Consider the following 24,419-nt stretch of genomic DNA (forward strand, 5'->3'; position numbering starts at 1 on the left):
TTCTTGCAGGCTGGGGGACCATATGGGATGCCAGGGATCAAACCTGGGTCAGCCACATGCAATGTCCTACCCGCTGCGCTATTGCTCTGATCCCCTATCCCCACCCCACCCCCATTTTGTGGGGGATTTGGGCCATACCCGGTGGTGCTCAGGGGTTACTCCTGGCTCTGCACTCAGAAATCACTCTTGGTAGACTCAGGGGACTATATGGGATGCTAGGGATCAAACCCAGGTCAGCTGCATGTAAGGCAAAATGCCCTACTTAATCTGCTATCATCTCTCTCCAGCCCTGTGTCATGATTATTTTATAGATACCCCTAAAATGTATATGATTTTGTTTATGTATATGAATATTACTCTCAGGTTTGACTTGGTGGACAAGGAAGTATTTAATCATTATGGGGGAGATTTGCTTTGTTACAAGTGTCATTTAGAATGATAGCAGGAATATTTAAGCAATCCCAACTAAATTTTGGGTATGACTTTGTCTTTTGTTGAATGGGAAATTCAAAATGATGCCAAGTGAGTTTTTTTTTTTTAGTCATTAACTTATTTTGGGTTGGGTTTGGTTTTGGGACCACACCCATCTGAGAGCTCAGCTCACTCCTGGCTCTGTGCTCAAGATCATTCCTGATGATGTTCAGAAGACAATATGGGGTGTTGGGTATTGAACCCAGGTTAGCCTTGTGAAAGGCAAACACCCAATCTACTGTACTATCACTTTGGCCTCCCAACTACGGTTAACTTTGTAATGAAGATGAGGCCTTTTTTTTTTTTAATATAATTTTTATTTTGATCATAGTGCTTACATATTGTTGACAATATTTTAGGTACATATTTACACAAAATCAGGGGGGCTTCCCATCCCCAAATTGTCCTCCCTAACCCTCCGTTTTTGTCCTAATTCCCATTTCCTCTTCCCTCCCCCTCAGGGCGGCTAGAATATATGGTCCCCTCTGTATCTAACCTACTACTTAGTAGTCTTGCATCAGTTTGGTCTTGCTGCCTCCCTTATTTCCCCCTGTAAGTGGGGGCAGGGCTAGCTAGTTCAAGTTACGTGGTTTTGCCTGAAAAAGAGAAAGTAAATACACTGGGGTAAGGGTCTAATACCCCGAAAATGGGTAGAATCCTTCTAGAGGTTCTCATCATCAATTTGGGAAGTGAATGAGAACAAGAAGGTGAAACACTCCACCAGTACCAAAAGAAGTGTCAAATATCCAGTGAGGACTCCGGTTATATCGATAGGCACCACAAAAAACAGATTAAAAATAATAATAGAAAAAAATAAGAAACAAACAAACAAAAAAAAAACACGCCATGGTCTTGAAATAAGAAACATGGCGTAGCACAAAACGAAAGAAGAGAAAGGAAGAGAGAAAAAAAATAAGAATAATTGGGGACAACAATTTCAATAATCACATCCAAACAGAGAAATCGACCAAAATAGCTAGGTAAATAAAAATAATAATAACGATAATAAATGAAGGTAAGATATATATATATATATAAAATGTCCAAGGTTTTGTGTTTTTTGTATTTTTGTTTTTTTCCCTCCTGCCCTGGCACAGTAAATATTGGGGTTATTCGAAAAGGAATTCCCTTGCCCTATGCGATATGGGGTTTCTCCGTCCTTGGAGTATATTGTCATGGGATCAGCTCTTTGCTCAGGATCATTACTCTCCCGGTGGTGTTTTTTTTTTTTTTTTTTTTTTTTTTTGAAGATGAGGCCTTTTTAATAACATATTTCGGAATAATAGTTCTTAAAATAGTTGTTTCTAGATCTTAGCAGAACCCATATAGCAACAAAAATGAGAAGAGCAAAGAGAAATTTGATAGTTGTGTCTCTTAGGGAAAATTAAACTATCTGACATACCTTCATCATAAAATAAGGATAATTATACCTTCTGCAGGGGATTTAAATTATTTAAAATTTTAATTTATTTTCAGTTTTGGGGCCACATTCAGCAGTACTTGGGTCTTACTCCTGGCTAAGGAACAGGAATCAAAGCAGGGTTAACCAAGTGCAAGGCAAAGTACCTCTGTATCTGCACACCTGCACTATCTGGCCAGTAGAGTGGTTTTTTGTTCATGGAAAATGAGTATCAACCTGATCTTCATTAAGGCCCCTCTGGGGGATCATGATGTCAACTTTTGAGGATGCAGAATGACCTCCAGCTTTTTTTGTTTTTGTTTTTGTTTTTTGGGTCACATCCAGCAGTGCTCAAGAATTACTCCTGGTTTTATACTCAGAAATCACTCCTGGCAGGCTCAGGGGACCATATGGGATGCCAGGATTCGAACCACTATCCATCTGCATGCAAGGCAAACTCCTTACCTCCATGCTATCTCTTCAGCCTGACCTCTGGCTTTTAAAGGTTCTAGCCTCGAGCTCAGAGTCAATTCAGTCCCCTTTCCATCTTCCCTCTACCTGGGAGTGATGTTTTGTGTGTGTGTGTGTGTGTGTGTGTGTGTGTGACACTTTGAAGTCACCTCACTTGGTAATCAATGAGTCAATTTTTGCTAAGCCCCTTGTAAGCCTTTAATGTAGATGATCACATAATATTCACCACAACAAGGTGCAGTCAGGGTCATTATTATGAATTTCATTCTACAGATGAGGAAACTGAGACTTGGGAAGGTAAATTGCCCCACATCTCTCAGTCAAGTGTCAGAGTCTGAGGAGAGGGGATTAGGTTTTGTGAGAACAAGGATTTCCCAACTCCTCATCTCTCCATATCTCCACTGGGAGCAAATAGAGAAGTCTTGCTACTTTTGGAAGGTTATCCTGCTTATCCCCCTGTGGGAGAGCCCTGCTGTTGTCTGCTGTATTAATTTCTGGTGCCTGCTCTAAACAAGGGTCACCAATGTGGTGACTGAAAGCCACAGAAATAATTGCAGTCATCGTTTTCGAGGCCAGATGTTCACCATCAAAATGTCAACAGGACCCCACTTGTTTTTAAGGTTCCTGGGAGCAGTTCCTTCCTTTGCCTCTTTCAGTTGTCAGTTCTGTTGACTTCCCTGGTCCATTCAGCACCCCATTCTGGGCCTTCATCAAGCTGTCATGTCCCAGGTGTCATCTTATCTTCCCTGTGTGATTTCATACACAGGAGTGTTTGAAACCTGTCTGATAAAATGATTTTTGTTTTTGAGTTTTGTTTTTGAGCCACACCCACTGACACTCAGAAATTACTCCTGGCTGTGCGCTCAGAAATTGCTTTTGGTTTGGGGGACCATATGGGACACTGGGGGATCAAACTGCGGTCTGTCCTAGGTTAGCAAGGCAAACACCCTACTGCTTGTACCACCGCTCCAGCCCCTGATGAAATTTTAACCCTTCTTTACTTTAATTACATCTCTAAAGACACTTTTCCCAAATAGGTGACATTTGCAGCTTTTGAAACTCAAGAAATGGACAAGGTTGGTGATGGCAGGTGACGCCATTGAACCTCTCTCCTATTTCTCTCCCTCCTTTGCTAATGATATTTTTCCAGCAAGCAGACAGGTACCTGTTTGTCAGCTCACTGAAGGCAAATCCCCACATCGGTTCAGGCTCATCTCCTGAGGAAGCCCCAGGACTTCACAGCGTGACCTGGCAAGAGCTTTCTTGGCTCTTAATGTTCCTGACATCTTTTGAAAGTTCAGCTAAACTCCCCGGGGGGCTTTCCTTGAGATGGTCGCCACCCCCTCTCAGGAGCTTTCCTTCTCTTTCAGATCGCTGACCTGCAGCTCCACAAACTGGACGAACTGGACTGTCTGATTCAGGGCCTGCTTTATGTCGACTCCGTTGGCTTCAATGGCAAGCCGGAATGCTACTATTTTGAAAACCCGACAAATCCTGAATTGTGTCAAAAAAAGCCGTACTGCCTTGATAACCCGTACCCTATGTTGCTAGTGAACATGGGCTCAGGGGTCAGCATCCTCGCAGTGTACTCCAAGGACAACTATAAAAGAGTGACAGGGACCAGGTAAATGTGGCTTCCACCAGGAGAACTTCTTTCTGTTTAAAACTCTTTAAGATCAATCAGGTCTGGGGGTCAGAGAATAGCAGAGTGGTAGGGCATTTGCCTGGCATGTGGTCAAACTGGAATGGATCCTGGTTTGATTCCTGCCATCCCATATGGTCCCTTTTGGCTTGCCAGGAACAACTTATGAGTGCAGAGCCAGGAATAACCCCTGGGTGCCGCCGAGTGTGGCCCCAAAACCAAAAAACCAAAATGAAAAAAAAAAACAAAAAAAAGAAAACAAGGGAGAAAAAGAGAATTGATATAGTTAAAAGAAAGAGCTTGTCCACCCTCCTGCCAAGCAGAAGGGATCTCTATTAAACACAATTTGAGGTATAAGAGAGTTCTACTCACTCCACATAAGTGAGTAGAACATACTCCTTGCCTTTTTGGAGACTGGACAGATTGAGGGGAGAAGGGTTGCAGACTTAAGGAGTATGCCCAGAAGGCAGGAATCACCATGGAAGTTAGGGTGAGGGGTGTTTGGATGCTCAAAGAAGGCTTCAGGAAAAACCATTGATACTTCATTGGCATCTAGGGCAGAATGATTTGTTTGAAATAATATGTCTTTCCACTTAGGAAAACAAAGTGATTGGACAGAAAAATATGTTACTTCTGGGTCATAGTAATAGTAGAGAGAGGGTAGGGTGTTTGCCTGGAGCACAGGTGACCTGGGTGTGGTCCCTGACATCCATATGAACCTACTAGAAGTGATGCCAAAATACAGAGCCAGGAGTAAATCCTGAGCACTGCTGACTGTGACCCCCAGACTGAAAACCAACAAATATAAAGAAAAGCTTTTTGGGGGCTGGAGAGATAGCATGGAGGTAAGGCGTTTGCCTTTCATGCAAGAGGTCATCGGTTCGAATCCCAGCGTCCCATATGGTCCCCCATGCCTGCCAGGAGCAATTTCTGAGCATGGAGCCAGAAGTAACCCCTGAGCACTGCCGGGTGTGACCCAAAAACCACAAAAAAAAAAAAAAAAAAAAAAAAAGAAAAGCTTTTTGTTTGACTCCTGGGGAATGTTCCACCATAGAGCCAGAATAGTTGGCCTCCCCAACAGAGAGGTTGGAGTGTAGTATGCAGCAAAGCAGCTCTCATGTCAGTTGGGCAAAGGGCCTGTGTTTTTAGAGAACACATATAGCACTTATTAAAGGCAGACAGCAACTTCCTTTTAAGGGGAATTAAGTGGGGGGGCAGAAATCCCAGGTTGGGGCACTACAGATAGAGCAGAGTGAGTAAGGCACTTGCCTTGCATGCAACCAACTTGGGTTCACATTTTCTAGCATTCAAGATGGTTTCCCAAGCTCTGCCAGGAATAATCTTTGAGCACTGAACCAGGAATCAGCCCTCAGTATTGCTAGGCTTGGGTCCCCCCAAAAAACAACAACAACAAATCCCAGGTCAGAGATCTTGGAGAAATCATTAAGTCAACAAAAGCAAACTGATCTTCCTTCTAAGATAAAGGCTTAGCAGGGAGAAAGAGAAAGGCTTTGGGAGGAGGGGGGGGGTTTCTCAACATGCTGGATTGTAGAACCATTTGTAGAAAGAACAGTATGACCATTTGCAATATACTTTGGAATATTATCCTGAAATGGTTTAGTTTAGTTTTGGGGCTACACCAGTGCTTCTTAGGGATTACTTTGGCTTTCCACTCAAGAATCACTCTAGGTGGGACTCTAAGGACCATATGGGATGCTGGGGATCAAACCTAGGTCAACCAAGGTGTTCTATCACTCTATCCCTTTGAAATTGTTTGACAGATTAAGTTATAATAATAGAACCTCTCCCTATCTTGGTTTGTGCTATGAGGGGGCTATTGCATAGGTTTAGACTTGCTTTATAGTCACTGAATCCTGTCCAGATGTCCAAGTTTCTCTGAATGGTTTCAGTGGTCTGGAAGCATCCTTTTAGGAAGCTGTACATGTCCAGATCTTCCAGCATGACAGCTTGTAGCTTGGGAGGTGAACGTAGTGTTTATACCACATTTCTATGACTTGTGAAAGCCCAGAAATCATGGTTTACTATTGGGAAAGAGAATCCCCAGAGAGGATGTTGGGCAGTGAATGTCTGGTTGTTCCAATTGTGCCTAACCTGGTGACTATAGATGTAAATGTCCTTGATAAACACCCTGAAACCTCTTCTCTAATAGAATTATATCTAACTTCAGGGGCCGGAGCAATAGCACAGCAGTAGGGCGTTTGCCTTGCACATGGTCAAACCATGACAGTCCTGGGTTCAATCCCTAGTATTTCATATGGTCCCCAGAATCCCAACAGGAATGATTCCTGAGCAGAAAGCCATAGTAATCCCTGAGAAGCATGGGTGTGGTCCCAAAGCAAAACTAAACATGGTTCCCCAAGCCAGGAGTTAACCCCTGAGTGCCACTGGGTATGGCCCAAAAAGCAAAAAAAAAAAAAAAAAAAAAAAAGAATTCTATCAAACTTCAAATCTGTTGAGAAATTTGGAATGCAGAGGTAGAGTTAGGCACACTTGTGCACATATACACATGCACACACAAACAACACACACACAACACACACACACACACACATATCTGACCAAGTCCTGCTTGTGTTCAGAAGATAGTCTGGGTGCTCAGGTTTATTGCATGAGGCTTACATTTTCTTACTGAGACAATAGAACTTAACCACTAGTTCATATAGAATTGCTTGTGACACCACAGTTTCCTTAACACTATCAGGAGTTAACGTAGATGAATAAATATTTTATATATATTTTAGTTGAGTTAGATTTGTTTTAAAGTGATCCCCCTGGTCAAGGGACAGTTTTTAAGAATCTACAGACTTCCCCAGAAAGAGTAATTAAGTTGGTTGGTAGGACTAATCCAAATGTAACAACATACTAAACTTTTTCCATAACTGGAGATATTTAGTTTCATTTATCAGTACAAATTCATGAATTATATATACCATGGGTCTACTCTTAGATTAAAAGGTTCCAGAAGTCTGGGTCACTTCCTTGAATCGCTGCTAATGCTATGCTTGTACTGTTTGGTTTTTGTTAACCATGTAACATGCCCTATGTCCCAGGGATTAGAAAATGGTCATTAATTTCTACCATTTTGTAATAACCAACTCCTGTCTGAATGTCTACATTTTTCTATGAAATCTCTGCAGCAGCAAACCAATAATGGAAACTATGCTTCAAGGAGACTGAAAGTTACCCTTTCAGGATGCCCAATGGTTGGGGATAGGAAGGGAATTTCAATTCTGGTGGTCCGGATCCACTTGGTCCAACCAGAGTTGTTCTGAGTTAGAAACAACTGCCATAAGCTCATCAGAGTATGGAGCACACTGGGTATCACTGTTCTAAGCAAGTAGCTTCAGTTTTGCTGATTCTGTCGTGAACTGACAGCTGTGACTCTTAGAATTTTTTCCTTATTCTCTGATACATGATTTCCCAGTTAGCAATTTTAGTTTTAGGAATTAGTATCATTATAGGACATCGGTTTTCTTTTATAGGATTTCAAATGGCTCATTTTAGTGTCTGTCATGTGTGATTTTAATTGCATCCTAGATTAGATATGATAGAACTAAATCAAAACTGGATTTAGAACTGACATGGGGGCCTGGAGAGATAGCACAGCGGCGTTTGCCTTGCAAGCAGCCGACCCAGGACCAAAGGTGGTTGGTTCGAATCCCAGTGTCCCATATGGTCCCCCGTGCCTGCCAGGAGCTATTTCTGAGCAAACAGCCAGGAGTAACCCCTGAGCACTGCCGGGTGTGACGCAAAAAAAAAAAAAAAGAACTGACATGGTTGGATTATGGGCTGTTAAAAGGAACAAGAAGGGTTGGGGCTGGAGCAATAGCACAGCAGGTAGGGCGTTTGCCTTGCACATGGCTGACCTGGGTTTGATCCCTGGTATCCCATATGGTTCCCCAAGCTTGCCAGGAGTAGTTTCTGAGTGCAGAACCATGAGTCACCTCTGAGCACCACCAGGTGTGACCCCAAAACAAACAACAATAAAAAAAGGTGGAGTGCAGAGAGTAGGGCACTTACCATGTATGCTGCTGACCTGCATTTGATCCCAGGCGCCCCATATGGCCCACCAAGCACAGCCAGGAATGATTTCTGAGTGTAGAGATATGAGTAAGACCTGAGTACCATTGGATGTAGCATGCACCCCCCCCCCAAAAAAAAAAACAACAAAAAAGAAACTGGGGATGCTGGAGTTCAAGTAATAGAGCATGTGTTATCTTTGTATATATAAAGCCCTGGACTTAATCCCCAGACTTTATGTCCCCCCAGAAACTGCTAGGAATGGACCACACCCAATAGCAGCAAATATATAAGAAGGGACATAAAGAATTTGGAAACTTTGGTAAAAAGAGGAGCTCACCTGGGACCTGGACAGGAAAAGCACTTGCCTTGCATGTGGGTGACTCACTCGCACCACATATGGTCCCCTGAGCAACATTAGGATCAATCCTGCACTCCAAAAATATTAAGCTTATTTTATGATTTCAGAATCCATTTGAAGGGCACCAGAACTGAGTAAATGAAGCTTTCTCTAAGGTCTCACTACAAGGCATCAGTATTTTTAAAATATGTAATGATCAGGGCCAAGCAGTGAGGCAAGCGGTAGGGCATTTACCTTGCATGCACTGACCTAGGAAGGATTGCAGTTCGATACCCCGGTGTCCCATGTGGTCCCCAAGCCAAGAGTGATTTCTGAGCACATAGCCAGGAGTGACCCCTGAGCGTCACAGTATGTGGCCTAAAAAGCAAAAAACAAACAAAAAACCCGAAAACAACCCAAAATATGTAATGATCTTCAATATCAATTTTTAGTGTATTTTTGCTTCTGATTTGCTGCAGGTCTTGGCCGGTACCTGGTGAAATAGATGTATATGAGTAGGTGTAACAGAATCACTCATTAAATTATGGTTCTAGGGTGAAGATGTGAATAAAATACTCTCGTACAACTCTGCATTCTTCCTCCCACAGTGGTCCAGCTGTGCAAATGCATGCTCGCTTTCCCCATTCAACTCTGATTCTTTGTCCAGAGTCAATCACCTGTCATTTGTCCACCATGCAAAGCACTTAGCCTGCTTCCCTCATACCAAAACATCGGTTGAATTGCCTTCTTTCTAAGTCAGCCCATGTCTTCAGTTGCCGACGTTTGGAGCAAGTTGTTGAATATCTTGATTAATAGGACTACCTGAGAGTCAAAGGAAAGTTATTCATGCGATAAAAGGTGGAAACTAAAAATGGCTGTAAAAGTTATACTGAGAGTGAAAACGAGGCTAATCCAGATGGCATGCACAAGAAATGTTTCCATTAAAATTCAGCTAGCTCTGGACCAGGGATGTGGCTCAGCACTCGGTCCCTGGCCTCTCAGAACAAAGGTCTAGCTTTGGAGGGTAGGCTGAAACCAACAGTGTAGCATGACATGCATGTTAAATGTAAGTAAAGAGACACTTAGCATAAATTTAGCCTGATTGAAACTCAGTTACTGAGGTAGTCATGTCTTTGGATCTGTTTTCTTTCTGGCACTAAGCCTGAAGCTCAGATAGCTGCTTCTGGTGATGTGTGGCTATAAAGTTTTCCTTGACAATCATTTTAATCTACTGGTATGTTCCTAAGAAACACCAGAAAGAATTACATAGTCTCACTTTAGCTGAAATTAAAAAAATAACTATATGCCTGTCTATAATCTGTTGCCTACTGGTTAATGGCTATTGAGAGTAAATAGAAATTTTTTTCATTTTCTCTTAGAATTCAAACTTTTAGGCAACACATGAGATTCCCAGGCTAGCAGCTTTCGGAGCCTCAGAACAAATTGATGTGGGTAATTTACTCTATATTTCCTGTGATAAAGGAAGAATGAAAACCCTGCTTCTATCCATGTTTCTTCCTGTCTGGAATGTGCCTTCTCTTGAGTAACTTTGATCTTGAGGCACAATTGAGCTCCTTCTCTACCATAATGAGCTTTTAATTTTTATCTAAAACAAATCTTAGAGGACTTCTACACTCCCTTAACCCCACAGAGATCCCCAAATCAATAGAAGGCTTTAAAAACAGAGTTTGAGCTCTGGAACCATTGTAGGAGCTTGTGACTATCTATTAATGGTTGGGTGGTAAGTAAAAATATAACTTCCACTAATTGGGGGCGTAATCCCATCTGAGCCCAATCACAGAAGTCTCCCTGTAGAAGTTTCCAGGAGGTTCATTCAGTGAAATTATCTCTGCTGCAAACAGGTCAGGTGAAAGATACTTTGAGCAGCTGTTCTTGGCTGAGTCCTGGGTCAGTCTTGTCATTTGACATTATAGATATGAACTATGCTTCATGAGCAGTGGGTTTTTTTTTTAATGTATTTTCAGCTCTTGCTATATATTTTTTAAAGCAATGATTTCTCTGGCTATTGCTATTTTTAGGGAGGCCCCAAAATAAAGGAGATTATTATTTGTATTGACTCCCCAAGGAAGCACTCAGTGGAGGACTCAGCCTTGTAGCTAGTTGAAGGTCTCACAACAGAAATTATTTAGAGTCTTGACTCTGGTTTTGTTCTTAAACTCAGGGCAAGTCTTCCTGATGATCTTTCTAGTCATTGCCCTCTTTTGCACTCTAGCCTTTTCATTCAAGTGCCCCCTTTGTTTTTCTAACCCCTTGAAACTCTTCTAGTGGTCACACTGTAGTCGGGGACTTGGATGGGCCTATCTTTCAGTCCAATTAAAAAATAAACCTTATTGTTCCTTCAGTCTTGGAGGTGGAACATTCCTAGGCCTATGTTGCCTGCTGACTGGTTGTGAGACCTTTGAAGAAGCTCTGGAAATGGCAGCTAAAGGCGACAGCACCAATGTTGATAAGCTGGTGAAGGACATTTACGGAGGAGACTATGAACGATTTGGCCTTCAAGGATCTGCTGTAGCATCCAGGTAGAGCCTAAGTAGTTAGGAGAAGTAGTGGCTAAATACTAGGATCAATTCTGAGTCAAGCTAAGGCTGATTAATCTCTCACCCTGGCCATGGTTTTGGTTCTCTTTCTCAACTGGCAACAGCCTAGTGCATTCTCCATCTGTAGTATTATAGTTCAGACTTGATCTGGCCCTTGGGAAGCATTGGAGAGAGTTTCTGAATGCTGATCAGACTTAAGCGAGGGCAGCTTTGAAAGAAGGTTCTGGAAAAAAGTTTCCCCCATTCCATTCTTGTCTAGATATTTAGAGCCATTGACAAAGTTCTTTTGGTTTTTGTTTGGTTTTGTTTTTCCCTTTTAATAGCCATGCTACTTTGTCCCTATGAAGGCAAGGAGAGTCACCCATTCATATCGTAATCCTGTCTGTTTGTACACCATTGGTAGCCCAGTCAGGCCATTCAAGTTTGAACGAAGTTATTCATAAAGCTTTCCACAGTACTTTGGTGGAAGAATGGGGTCTACCCAAGGATGATTTTGAACACTTGCTAATATTTCCAACATAGCTTTGGCAACATGATGAGTAAGGAAAAGCGAGAATCAATCAGCAAAGAAGACCTTGCCCGGGCCACCCTCGTCACCATCACAAACAATATTGGCTCCATCGCGCGAATGTGTGCTTTGAATGAGGTAAGGCCTTCTCCCAGGACGAACTGCGTCATTCAGACACTTTACCTTTCTCAGACAGCAGCAGGTGCCCTTACAACACTTCAGTTGCTTGAGAATCTGCCCTTTGTCACAGATGCACCTTGCAGAATGAGAAACATGTGGTATGGAAGGAGAGGGGAAGGTCTGAGTTTCCTGGTTTTTTTGTTTTGTTTGGGTTTGGGTTTGGTTTTTAAGCCACACCCAGTGATGCTCAGGGGTTACTCCTGGCTCTGCTCTTAGAAATCATTCCTGGCTTGGGGGGCCATATGGAACTCTGGGGGATTGAACCAAGGTCTATCCTAGGTTAGCATGTGCAAGGCAAATGATCTACCACTTGTGCCACCTCTCTGGCTCCTGAGTTTCCTGTTTTAAGTGGGACCTGGATAAGGGCTTTAAAGTTATCTTACCAGAGAAATGGGTGAAAAAAAAATCACAGCCCATCCGTTTTCTTGATAACCATGATCATCATGCTTTTGCTGAGTGAAAGGGAAATCCTCTGAGCACCTTCGCAGCTAATTGCAGGTTCCACGTACCACACGGATCTTCTCTCTGCTTTCAGCTTCTTTACAGTGTTGCCTTGTGGCATGAAGATCAAGCAGCATTGTACAGGGCTATCAAAGCACGGAGAGCTTACTACAGCTGAGCCCCGGCCCAAGAAGGGGAGGAGGAGCTGACCACTGACAAACTGTTAACGTGTTGTGGGCATTGCAAAATTCCTTTGGAAACACAATATGGGAATCTGAAATAGGCAGCGTTTACAGCCCTCACTGAGTTGCATTAGGAAGACAAGGAGAGGAGAGGTTGGAACAAGGAATAAGGAAGTGGACTCCAAAGGAGTTAAATATCAATAATTGGGTTTAAAAATGTATTAAGTCAGGGGCCAGAGTGATCAGGGGCCAGTGTGATAGCACAGTGGGTAAGGCATTTACCTTTCACATGATTTCAGGCATTCTATATGTTCCCATAAGCCTGCCAGAAGTTATTTCTGAGCACAGACCCAGGAGTAATCCCTGAGTGCCGCTGGGAATGGCTCAAAAACAAAAACAAAGTATTGAGTCAGGGCTAGAGCAGTACTACAGTGGGGCATTTGCTTGCACACAGCTGACTCAGGTTTGATCCCTAGCACCCCATATGGATCCTTGAGCCCTACCAGAAGTAATCCCTGAGTGCTGATTTAGGAGTAAGCCCTGAGGGGTGGAATCCTAATTGTACAGGCCGAAATTTTTCACACACACACACACACACACACACACACACACACACACACACACACACACACACACACACACGTATGCTATGTAACCTCAAACAACACAAATAGAACATGCCAGAGGGGTGTGGAACAGGACTGTGGTAAGCAGGCGCTGGTCCTGTCTCAGCCTTGGTGAGGCGAGATCTTGCATGCTGTGGAAGAGAATATGGCCTGGACCCTTCTGTGAGTCCCAGGCCAGGGAAGTGGCTTTTAAATGCCACCAGAATCTCAGCTGAAGAGCTATATACCTTTCCAAAGTCCATATTGCTCGTAGGACTCACTCACAGGCCGTTTATATTTGGCATTAACCTTCCAAGGGACTCTCCCAACTAGCCAAACAAGCCTCAGATAAAGTACGTGTGTGTGAGGTTGGCTGTACTCAGGGATTTAAAGGTCACTTCGGTGTTACCTCTCTGGCCTGTAGAGCAATAGGTGCCCTTTCCCCTGCTTTCCAGAGTTCGAGAGAGCTGGCCAGCAGGTCTTTTGACTGGTATCAAAATCACTTTATAGGGAGAGAGGCTGATTTTTATTTTTCACTTTGGCTTGATATTTTAGTACCTTTTGCTGATTTTTTTTTTTTTTTTAGGGGGATCACACCCAGCAGCGCTCAGGGGTTACTACTGGCTCTACACTCCTGGCAGGCTCGGGGGACTATATGGGATGCCGGTATCGAACCACCCACATTCTGCATCAAGGCAAATGCCTTACCTTCATGCTATCTCTTCATGCTATCTTTTGCTTATTGCTTATTGCAAAAGCAACTAAAATTGAGCCTTGTTGCATGCTAGTTCAGCAATTATCTTAGACTTTTTCGTAGAGCTGACTGGATACAAGAACTCCCCAACCCCTTGGGCAAGGTCTGGGTTTTCTGGCAACCTGGAGAGGCCTTTTCTCTAGGAGAGCTATAATGAATGTTGTGGCTTTGCTTCCTGGAGCCTATTGGGTTTCAGCCATGTCATAGACATATTTATTGAATCAGAAATATTTCTGCTGTGAGTTTTTGAAAACTATGAAGTATTTCCTCATCCAGCTAAAAGGCTAGTCTCTTCATAATTCCCCTTTGGAATAGTAAGGATAAACACTTAATGTAGAATGTTCTAGAGACACAGGAAAGGTATACAGGAAATGACTCAGCCTTTCCAACCTCTGTCCTTCAATGCTAACATCACTAGACATAGGCGTTGCTTTTAGTATTTTAAATAATACGTATGCAACAAAAAAGATAAATATATTCTTCCAAAGACAGCAAACTAAATCATGTTTTGAAATAATTTCATGTATTTCATGAAATGAAATCCATCTCAACTCTGCTGAGATGTAATTGCATGCCATGCAATTCACTTTCTACTCACTATTTTATATTGTTTTGGTCATCAGACTGTTATTGTGAAAACTGTAAATATACACATAAAGAATAGTAAAAAAGAACCTCTGTAACCATCAACTCAGACTCAATGATTACCTACTTGGGCAAAGTAGGTAATTTCTCTTTCTCCTCCCTCTCCCTTACCTATCTCTTGGTCTAAGGTATCAGAAAGCTATTACATCTGCCCACTTTACATATTTCAATATTCATGTCTGGAAATATTCTTTTTTCATATGATGATACCTTTGAGATGGTGCAGATAGGCATATTTAGAATTGTCTTTTTTTCCTCCAGATACATAGTATACCCTAAAAAGTAGACATGCTTTTATTTTTCTTTTAGATAGGAGGGAGAAAATGTAATGAAACTCCCTGCTCTGGTTTGCAGTCTTGTACTGAAGGGATGTCATGCCTATCACTTTTTTTTTTGGGGGGGGGGGCCACACCTGGCGGTGCTCAGGGGTTACTCCTGGCTGTCTGCTCAAAAATAGCTCCTGGCAGGCACGGGGGACCATATGGGACACCAGGATTCGAACCAACCACCTTAGGTCCTGGATGGGCTGCTTGCAAGGCAAACGCCGCTGTGCTATCTCTCCGGGCCCATGCCTATCACTTTATCGCCTTTCAGTTCCCAATTCTTGTCCAGAGTGATCATTTCCAACTATCATTGTCTGAATGATACCTTCTCTGCCCTAACTGCACTCCCCACCACCCCCATTATTTGTGGCAAGCTTCCTACCCAGGACTTGTTTCTTTTTCTTTTCTTTCTTTCTTTTTTTCTTCAAATTTGCCTTGAGAAATATAGTCCAAGGGCTTCCCTGGCATGCAACTGGCCCTAGTTCCCTCAGCACTGGACATGCTGCTCTAGCCTTGCCAGAGTGACCTCTGAACACAGAAATAGGAGTACATCCTGAGCACAGCTGTATGTGCCCCCAAACCAACAGAAACCATATGCATATCTTGGAGCCATTTGGAATTTATTTGAGAGAAGGAATGCCCATTAGCGTTTAGTGCCACATTTATTCTGGCTTTTTACCAGCATCAAGCAGGACTGAAATAAATTGACCTTGGAATTCCTTGTTTGGTAGGGGAAAGGTGAACCTCCTGTGTTTTAGTTCAGTGGCTATTTCTTTGAGTTTCTTTTCTGCCACCTCGAAGTCTGGGGGGTTTGTGGGTATATTTCTTTTCTTCTTTCTTCTACCCATGAAAAAATTTTCTTCGTAGTTAATTTGGGTTCAGGAAACTGTGTTGTTAAAAGTTGAGGCAGTTAAAAGGGCAATGTATGACCCAATTACTGTTGAAGATAAACAGAGATAATTCAAGTGTCTATCACTGCTCCATGATTTGAATGACCATAGTCAATAGGCTCCGAGGGACTAAGTGATGAGCAGTCTCTACATGTGATAGACTAAGCCCAGTCCAATGGGTGTCCAGAATGCAAATCTATGTCCATGACAAGGGAAGAATGTCTTATTATGTTTTAGCACATATGCTGATCAAGTGGGATAGTCCACATTATTTCACTATATGTTTTAAAGATAGAGACTGCATTTTGTTTCTTTTTATCGCTCAGGTTTCACACAAGGTAAATGGAGCAAACTCATTAGAGGAATAACCCATAGCATGGCCATTTTATATGTGGGTTGGTTATAATATTTAACAATAGGAAATTTAGGGGAAGGATTGAAAGAGCATACATACATGAAAGTACATGAAAGAACATATATGAAAACGAAATTTAAAGTCAGTTTCAGGGGTTGGAGTGATAAAACTGTGGTAGGGTGTTTCCCTTGCATGGTACTGCCCAGGACAGATCTGGGTTCGATTCCCAGTGTTGCATATGGTCCCCCAAGCCAGGATCGATTTCTGAGCGCATAGCCTGGAGTAACCCCTGAGCATCACCGGGTGTGGCCCAAAAACCAAAAAAAAAGAAAAAAAATTTGCAATTTGATAGGTGAGCTGGGAATTGACTTTCTGTAGACTAGAGCAATCTCCATAATACCTGAAAATAAGAGTGATAATATGCATCTTGCAGCCAAAAATTGTGGAATATACTAGGAGACTTGCTGAGTTTCATCATGGAAATACTGAAATAATTCTACTGAAAAAAAAATCCTGCAAGCTCCTAGGAGGACAGTGATGTAATTAATATATGAAGCATTTAATATGGAAGCAATGTAATATTGGGCCTTTGTTTAGTACTATTTTATTGCCACAGTTCAATTGTTTTTTTTTTTTTTCTCTTTCATTTCACTTTCCCCCCCGCCAGAATATTGACAGAGTTGTGTTTGTTGGGAATTTTCTCAGAATCAATATGGTCTCCATGAAGCTGCTAGCATATGCTATGGATTTTTGGTCCAAAGGACAGTTAAAAGCTCTGTTTTTGGAACATGAGGTAAGTGAAATTTTATATGGATTTAATGATATTAAGTTGAGGATGTTTGGGGTTGAACTGTGTATGAGTTCCTTAGTTTTAAAATTAGTCAGGTTAGGGGCCAGAGTGGTGGCGAAAGCCATAGGACGTTTGCCTTGCACGCGCTAATCTAGGACGAACCACGATTCGATTCCCTGGTGTCTCATATGGTCCCCCAAGCCAGGAGCGGTTTCTGAGTGCATAGACAGGAGTAACCCCTGAGTGTCACTGGGTGTGGCTTCTCCCCAAAAATGCAAAATAAAATAAAATAAAATTGGTCAAGTGAAAAAAGAGTAAGGAAAAACTATACATTAACTGGTAGTAATTTTGTTTGTTTTGGGGCTACACCCGGTGATGCTCAGGGATTACTCCTGGCTCTGAGCTCATAAATTGCTCCTGGCAGGCTCAGGGGACCATCTTAGATATTGGAAATCAAACCCGAGTCTGTCCTAGGTCGACCGCATGTAAGGCAAATGCCCTACCGCTGTGCTATGGCTCCAGCCCCTGGTAGTACTTTTTAAAAGTTAGTGAAAATGGGTACATGTTTTGTTTAGGGTCACACCCAGCTATTCCAGAGGTTCATTCCTGGTGGGTTTGAGAGACTATATGAGGTGCTAGGGATCTAATCTGTGTCAGATGAGTGCCAGGCAAATGCCCTACCTGCTGCATTATCTCTAGTTCCTAAATAAGGGAAATTGATAGAATGAAGTTATGGCTTACATGTTAGAGCACAAACCTAGCATGTTTGAGGCCCTGACTTAGATTTATTTTTTGTTTCTTTGTTTGTTTTTTTTTGGGGGGGTCACACCTGGCAGTGTTCTGGGGTTCCTCCTGGCTCTACACTCAGAAATCTAAATCCTGGCAGGCTTGGGGGACCTTATGGGATGCCGGTATTTGAACCACTGTCTTCTGCATGCAAGGCAAACACCTTACCTCCATGCTATTTCTCCAGCCCCTGACTTAGATTTCTTGCCCTGCATGTCACACCCTGTCCCCCCAAATCTCTGGTGTGGCCTGAAAAACACATATAAAATGAGGTGGTGGTTTATTGCTAATAATCTCTCAACTCTAACCAGGTCCGTTTAGTTTTTTGTGTGTTTTGGGGTCATACTAGGACTGAGGGACTATATGGAGTTTAGGGATCAAATGCAGTTTGACCACATATAAGGCATACACCCTACCTAATGTACTATTGCCCTGGCCCCTAATTAGCCAAATTTGGGGGCCATACCTGGTAGTGCTTAGAGGCTAATCGTGGCTCTGGGTTGCCACCACTCCTAGAAGTGCTTTGGGACCATATGGGGCCAGGGATCAAGCCCAGGATCCCAGCATGCAAAATATGAACCCCAAACCCTCTGAGTTCTTGCCCTGACACTAGCCTATTTTTTTTCCCTTTGGGCCCCACCTAGTGCTGCTCAGGGGTTACTCCTGGCTGTATGTTCAGGAATCCTGCTGTGCTTGGGGAACATATGGGATGCAAGGGTTCGAATCTGTGTTAGCTGCATGTAAGGCAAATGCATCACTCTGGCTTTATGTTAAAATAAAATTGATCTGTTCATTCATTCGTTCACCAACATTTTTGCTGTAGGACCAAGACCTATTATTACAATTGGGTTTTGCTCATTTGAATTCTGCAGCTGTCTTCCCTCCTTTTCATAATCTCCAAATATGTATATTTGATTTCTAGTTTATTTCTTTAACATAGATCAGAAATTAAAGATGCTACTGAGGGCTGTAGAAATATAGTAGGTAAGGGGCCGGGCGGTGGCGCTAAAGGTAAGGTGCCTGCCTTACCTGCGCTACCCTAGGACGGACCACGGTTCGATCCCCCGGCGTCCCATATGGTCCCCCAAGCCAGGAGCGACGTCTGAGCGCATAGCCAGGAGTAACCCCTGAGCGTCACCGGGTGTGGCCCAAAAACCAAAAAAAAAAAAAAAATATATATATATATATATAGTAGGTAAGGCACTTGCCTTGCATGTAGCTAACCTGGCCCCATCTCTGGCATCCCATATGGTCCCCCATGCAATATTGAGAGTAATGCCTGAGTACCCTTGAGTATTGCCAGTTGTGACCCCCCAAACCTAAAATAAATGAATAAAATAAAGATGCCCTGAAACAATTTGGTAACAGAATCCTGTTAGGTTTTCCCTTTTATCTTTTATAGATGGCATCCACATAAGGCAAGGGCAGTGTGTAGGGGGTTACCTGGTTTAGCCTTTTTATTTTCTTTTTATCCCTTTTACTGAGACATGTAACATTGCGTGAGTTTAGGATATATGACATAATATATATATTTTGGTTTTGGGGCCACACCCGGTGATGCTCAGGGGTTACTCCTGGCTATGAGCTCAGAAATCACACCTGGTTTGAGGGACCATATGGAACACCGCTGGGGGATCGAACCACGGTTCTTCCTAGGCTAGCGCTGGCAAGGCAGACACCTTACATCTAACACCACCACACCGGCCCTTGACATAATAATTTGATGTGTGTAGATACTGTGAAATAATTTTTAAAAAGTTCAGAACCTCATTTTACTTTATCCTCCCTTCCTTTCTGTCGTTATCAAACTCAAAGCTTCATACATATAAAATACGTGCTTTTAATACTAATTCACATCCCAGATCAAAATACTCTTTTCAGTTTTTTTTTTTTATTGTTGTTGTTTTTAAGAATTTAGGGTGGGACCAGAGAGATGGTACAATGTGAGTAGGGTGCTTGCCTTGGCAGTTAACCTGAGTTTGATCCCTGGCATCCCATATGGTCCCTTGAGCACCACCAGGAGTAATTCTTGAGTACCGAGCTAGGAGTGACCCCTGAATATCACTGTGCGTAAACAAACAAACAAACAAAAGCAAACAAACATAATTTCATTGGGAAGATCAAGAGATAGTGAAGGGGTGAGGCACTTGCTTTGCACATAGCAGCCCTGATCCAATCCCTGAACACTGTTAGGTGTGGTCCCAGAACCCAAAGGGAATTTAACTGAATCTTCATCAACATTTTCATTTATTTTGTGTTGTTCTATGAGTAAATTTGAGGATTATGTTAACAGTAAAACTTTTCCTAAACGGGGCCTGGAGAGATAGCATAGCAGCGTTTGCCTTGCAAGCAGCCGATCCAGGACCTAAGGTGGTTGGTTCGAATCCTGGTGTCCCATATGGTCCCCCGTGCCTGCCAGGAGCTATTTCTGAGCAGACAGCCAGGAGTAACCCCTGAGCACCGCCGGGTGTGGCCCAAAAACCAAAAAAACAAAAACAAAAACAAAAAAACCAACTTTTTTCCTAAACATAAACAAGTCAGCAAGTCTTCTGGTGCTTGGGCCACTTCTGTGGGCCTTGAGGGATGGTGTGTTGGCACCAGCCTGCCTACATGGAACAGGAGGACTTCAGAGGACCCTTAAGTCTGGTTTCTACAATGTTGTGAATCAAAGTTTTTTTTGTTTCTTTTGTTTGTTTTGTTTTGGGCCACACCCAGTGGCCCCCAGGGGTTTCTACTGGCTTTGCAATCAGAAATCTCTCTCAGAAGGCTCAGGGGACCATATGGGATGCCAGGAATTGAACCCAGGTCCGTCCTGGGTCAGCTGCTACCCATGTGCTATCACTCTGGCCCCTGAATCAAATTCTTTTCTAAGAATAAACTAGGAGCTATCTTTCCCATTTAAAATCCTTTAATTTTCCCTTTAAAATCCTTTTAAATACTGTTCTGAAAACAACTTTATCACAGGAAGTGCCAAACCCCTTGGGTATAAGCTGTAAAACAAGCATCTAGAGAACTATTATAAATTTTTATTGTCTTAAATAACTACTGGCACTTTTCTCCTCTCCAAACGAACATCTTTGAAAAGTGTGGATGTATTTATAAGTTATATAAAAGTCTCACAGCCTGGGTTTTGTAGTGTTGCAATTTTGGAGGGTTGGGGGAGAGGAGAGGAATTGAGTCACAAAGTCTTTACTCATCTCAGCCAGCAAAGGGCCCTTATTAATCTGTTTATTGGTTTTTCATATATGACTTATTTTACTAAAATAATTAAGGGAAGAAAAGACTCCACTATTCTAATTCGACGCATGTGCTACCATATTTAAGGATTAAAAGTAAAGCAGTGTGGGACAGAGAGATAGCACAACGATAGGGCGTTTGCCTTGCAGGCAGTCGATCCAGGATAGATGGTTCGAATCCCAGCATCCCATATGGTCTCCCATGCCTGCCAGGAGCGATTTCTGAGCTCAGAGCCAGGAGTAACCCCTGAGTGCCACTGGGTGTAACTCAAAAAGAAAGAAACAAACAAACAAACAAAAAAAGTAAAGCAATATGCTTATTTTACCTAGTATTAATCTGTGTTTTATTTGGCAACCTTATGTTTATATCTCTTGGAATAATGCAGAAAACAAAGGCTAGACGTTTTCAGAATTCAAAGGCCTCTACACTCAAGGTTACATGAATGATTAGTTGGTGGTAGATAGAGAGAAAATCTACTGTTTTGGGAGAAGCTTTTTTTTTTTTCCTTTTTGATTGGTTGTGTTTAGTGATTATATCCATTAGTGATCAGGGCTATTCCCAGCAGTGTTCAGCAGGTCATGCAGGAATCCAGGGCTCCTACCAGCAAAAAATATGTATTCCAGGGGATAGGGAGATAGCATGGAGGTAGGGCATTTGCCTTGCATGCAGAAGGACCGTGGTTTGAATCCCGGCATTCCATATGGTCCCCTGAGCCTGCCAGGAGTGATTTCTGAGCATAGAGCCAGGAGTAGTAGCCCCTGAGCGCTGCTGGGTGTGACCCCCAAAACACAAAACAAAACAAATATTTATATATGTATACATATATATGTATGTATGTATATATATATATGTATGTATGTATGTATGTATTCTAGGCCAGAGAGACTTTGAACTAGCCTCTGAGAAAATTCTTTGGGAAACAGTCACCTTTATCCGGCCCCTAATTTTTTGGGGGGCCATATCCGGTGACGCTCAGGGATCACTCCTGTTTCTGCACTCAGAAATTGCTCCTGGTCCTGTCCCCCCAACAAAAAAAGAAGGCCGGAGAGATAGCATGGAGGTAGGGTGTTTGCCTGGCATGCAGAAGGACAGTGATTCAAATTCTGGCATCCCAGGTGGTCCCCCAAACCTACCAGGAGTGATTTCCTTTTTTTTTTTTTTTTTTTGGTTTTCGGTTTTTGATTTTTGGGTCACACCCAGTGGCGCTCAGGGGTTCCTCCTGGCTCTATGCTCAGAAATAGTTCCTGGCAGGCTCAGGGGGACCATATGGGATGCCGGGATTTGAACCACTGTCCTTCTGCATGCAAGGCAAATGCCTTACCTCCATGCTATGTCTCCGGCTCCTGGAGTGTAGAGCCAGGAGTGACCCCTGAGTGCTGCCGGGTGTGACCCAAAAACAAAAACAAAAAAAGAAAGAAAGAAAAAGAAATCGCTCCTGGCTTGGGCAACTGTATGGGATGCCGGGGATCAAACCCAGGTTCATCCTGGGTCAGCTGCGTGCAAGGCAAACTCCCTACCACTGTGCTATTGCTCCAGACCCAACATCAATTAATTTAATGATAAACAAGTGGGTTCCATAAATAACATTTATTGTATTTCTTGACAGTGTTTAGGCTTTCAGTCTCACTCTTGTTGACCATATTAGAGTACAGCATTTCCAAAATTATGCTTTTTGAGAGGGCACAACTGGTGATACTCAGGGTTACTCCTGGCTCTCCACTCAGAAGTGTCTGGTGGTTGGGGTTGGAGCCATAGCACAGTGGTAGGGTTTGCCTTGCACATGGCTGATCCAGGGTGAACCTTGGTTTACTCCCTGGCAGCCCATATGATCCCTCAAACCAGGAGCGATATCTGAGCACATAGCCAGGAGTAACCCCTGAGTGTCACTGGGTGTGGCCCAGAAACCAAAAAAAAAAAGAAGTGTCTAGTGGTGTTTTGGGGGTGGAGTGAAGAGGATGAAGAGGATGATCATATGGGATGTTGGGTAGAACCTGGCTGGGTCTGCCAAGTTTAAGGCAAGCGCCCTACCCACTATTCTATCTCTCTGGCCCACCAAAATTATGTAAGCCTTTACCAGACTGATAGCTTAATGGCTAAGGTACATGATTCATATGCAGGAGGCACAGGTTTGATCCCTGGCATCTCACGGACTCCTTAGTACTGCTTGTCATGACCCCACAATAAACAGAATTATTGAAACCAAAAGCTATTTGACTAAAGTTCCAAGATAGTAAATGCTAATGAGTGAAGATGTTCCAATTATTTTTATAGGGTTATTTTGGAGCTGTGGGGGCACTTTTGGAACTGTTCAAAATGAATGATGAACAATAGAGATGAGCAGAAGATGGAACAACCTTCTTTGAAGACAGGGACCTGACATCGCTGCTGAAGAAAGTGAAAAGACTGTGGGACAGATGGACTGAGATGGACAGATGCCAAGCCATAGGGCAGATGAACCTGCTAGATTTGTAAATACTTTCAAATCCTTCTAGCTGATCTTTTATTCAGGGGTTTTGAGCTTATGATTCAAAAATGGGGAATACAAGAGTTTTTTCTGTATGCTGTATTTTTTAAAAAAAAAAGAAAAACCATTTGTGCAGCGTGGCCAAAACCTATTGACTTTATGCATTAACTTTGGAAAGTTATATGATGGTAAGAAGGACCTGAAATGTAAAAGTGCTGTTTATTTTTTCTTCTGGGGTTTACTGATCAGTGTGGTAATTTTAACTTCATTTAGTAATGACTCTAGGAGATTTTACCTTGACTTATATTTTTCATGACGTTTCATGATTTGCTGTTGGTTTCAAGTGAAACTACAAATCTGGCATGTATAACTGTGAACACTATTATAATTTTGTCTGCCTTTTGGGTCTTTTTTTGTTTTGTTTTGTTTTGTTTGTTTCTGTTTAAGTATCATGGAAAAAGAGCCCTTTCTACTATTTCTGTGCCTGGAAATCTCTTCTCTTTAAAGTTCATATTCATCAAGGTGCTGCTAACCAACTCAGTCATAGTTAATTAAGTGCAAAATCTAAAGTGCTCAGAAAGTGCCCTTGACGAGAAAACTCTGAAGGTATCAGTGGATTTAGTAAGCCTTGGCAAATCTTGAAAATCATATGCAATTTTTCTTACCCATTAATAATAATAATATATCTTTTGTCTGTTTTAGTTTGTGTTAAATTAATTGAAATGTCCTATAATGACATCTCAGCCACACAGTATACGGATGGCAGCACATCCTCCGATAGGACATTGTAGATTGGGGGGACAGTTTTTCCTATAGACTAACTGCACATTGGGAGGCTGAGGGGAAGTCATGGTTTGAGGTGACAGATAGGGACACCTGTCTGTTTTGTACCTGTTGCACCTAGGAGCATTGTAAAAGGGCATCTTAAATAATAAAGTTTTCTCATTTAAAATATCTTCACTGGAAACGTTTTTCAATCCTAGTCTCTACAATTAAAAGAAATTACGATATCAATTTAGCTATCTATTTCTTTTTGAAAGACATCATCAGAAATGATAAGGGACTTTCAAATAAGACTCTTGAAATGCAGGAGATTTCATGTTTTAGAATTACTAATCAATCTGTTGAATTGGACATTTTGAATTGGACATGTTGAAAGGTATTTTTTGGAAGGGCAGAACAATTGCTCCATGATAAATCTTTCCTTCTCTGCCTCCTGAGTACCACCATTTTTAATTTTCCTATTTTCAAGTCTTGAAATTGGTGTTAAAGTATTCACTTGTCTGGTTGAAATAAAATCTGTTTTTTGTTGTGATGTTTTTAGTGTCTATTTCATT

General features: G+C 42.3%; 2 protein-coding genes across 3 annotated transcripts in view; one reads left to right on the forward strand and one right to left on the reverse strand.

The window, feature by feature from the left end:
- The window catches only part of RASGEF1A (RasGEF domain family member 1A), a 485,335-nt gene extending 483,771 nt beyond the window's left edge, over positions 1-1,564 (reverse strand). The window contains exon 1 of the mRNA XM_049764619.1: positions 1,554-1,564. The gene's annotated coding sequence lies outside the window, so the exon portion shown is untranslated. The remainder of the gene's footprint in view (positions 1-1,553) is intronic.
- The window catches only part of LOC125995083 (pantothenate kinase 1-like), a 73,020-nt gene extending 48,627 nt beyond the window's left edge, over positions 1-24,393 (forward strand). The window contains exons 3-7 of one of the 2 annotated variants that reach the window (XM_049764632.1): positions 3,712-3,965; positions 10,728-10,904; positions 11,445-11,568; positions 16,473-16,598; positions 22,890-24,393. In XM_049764632.1, the coding sequence (XP_049620589.1) occupies positions 3,712-3,965; positions 10,728-10,904; positions 11,445-11,568; positions 16,473-16,598; positions 22,890-22,949 (741 nt within the window). In that variant the 3' untranslated portion in view covers positions 22,950-24,393. The remainder of the gene's footprint in view (positions 1-3,711; positions 3,966-10,727; positions 10,905-11,444; positions 11,569-16,472; positions 16,599-22,889) is intronic. The other variant, XM_049764633.1, reaches the window with a different exon arrangement.
- Positions 24,394-24,419: the final 26 nt, after the last annotated feature.

The sequence above is a fragment of the Suncus etruscus genome, chromosome 17, assembly GCF_024139225.1.
Source record: "Suncus etruscus isolate mSunEtr1 chromosome 17, mSunEtr1.pri.cur, whole genome shotgun sequence".
NCBI lineage: Eukaryota > Metazoa > Chordata > Mammalia > Eulipotyphla > Soricidae > Suncus > Suncus etruscus.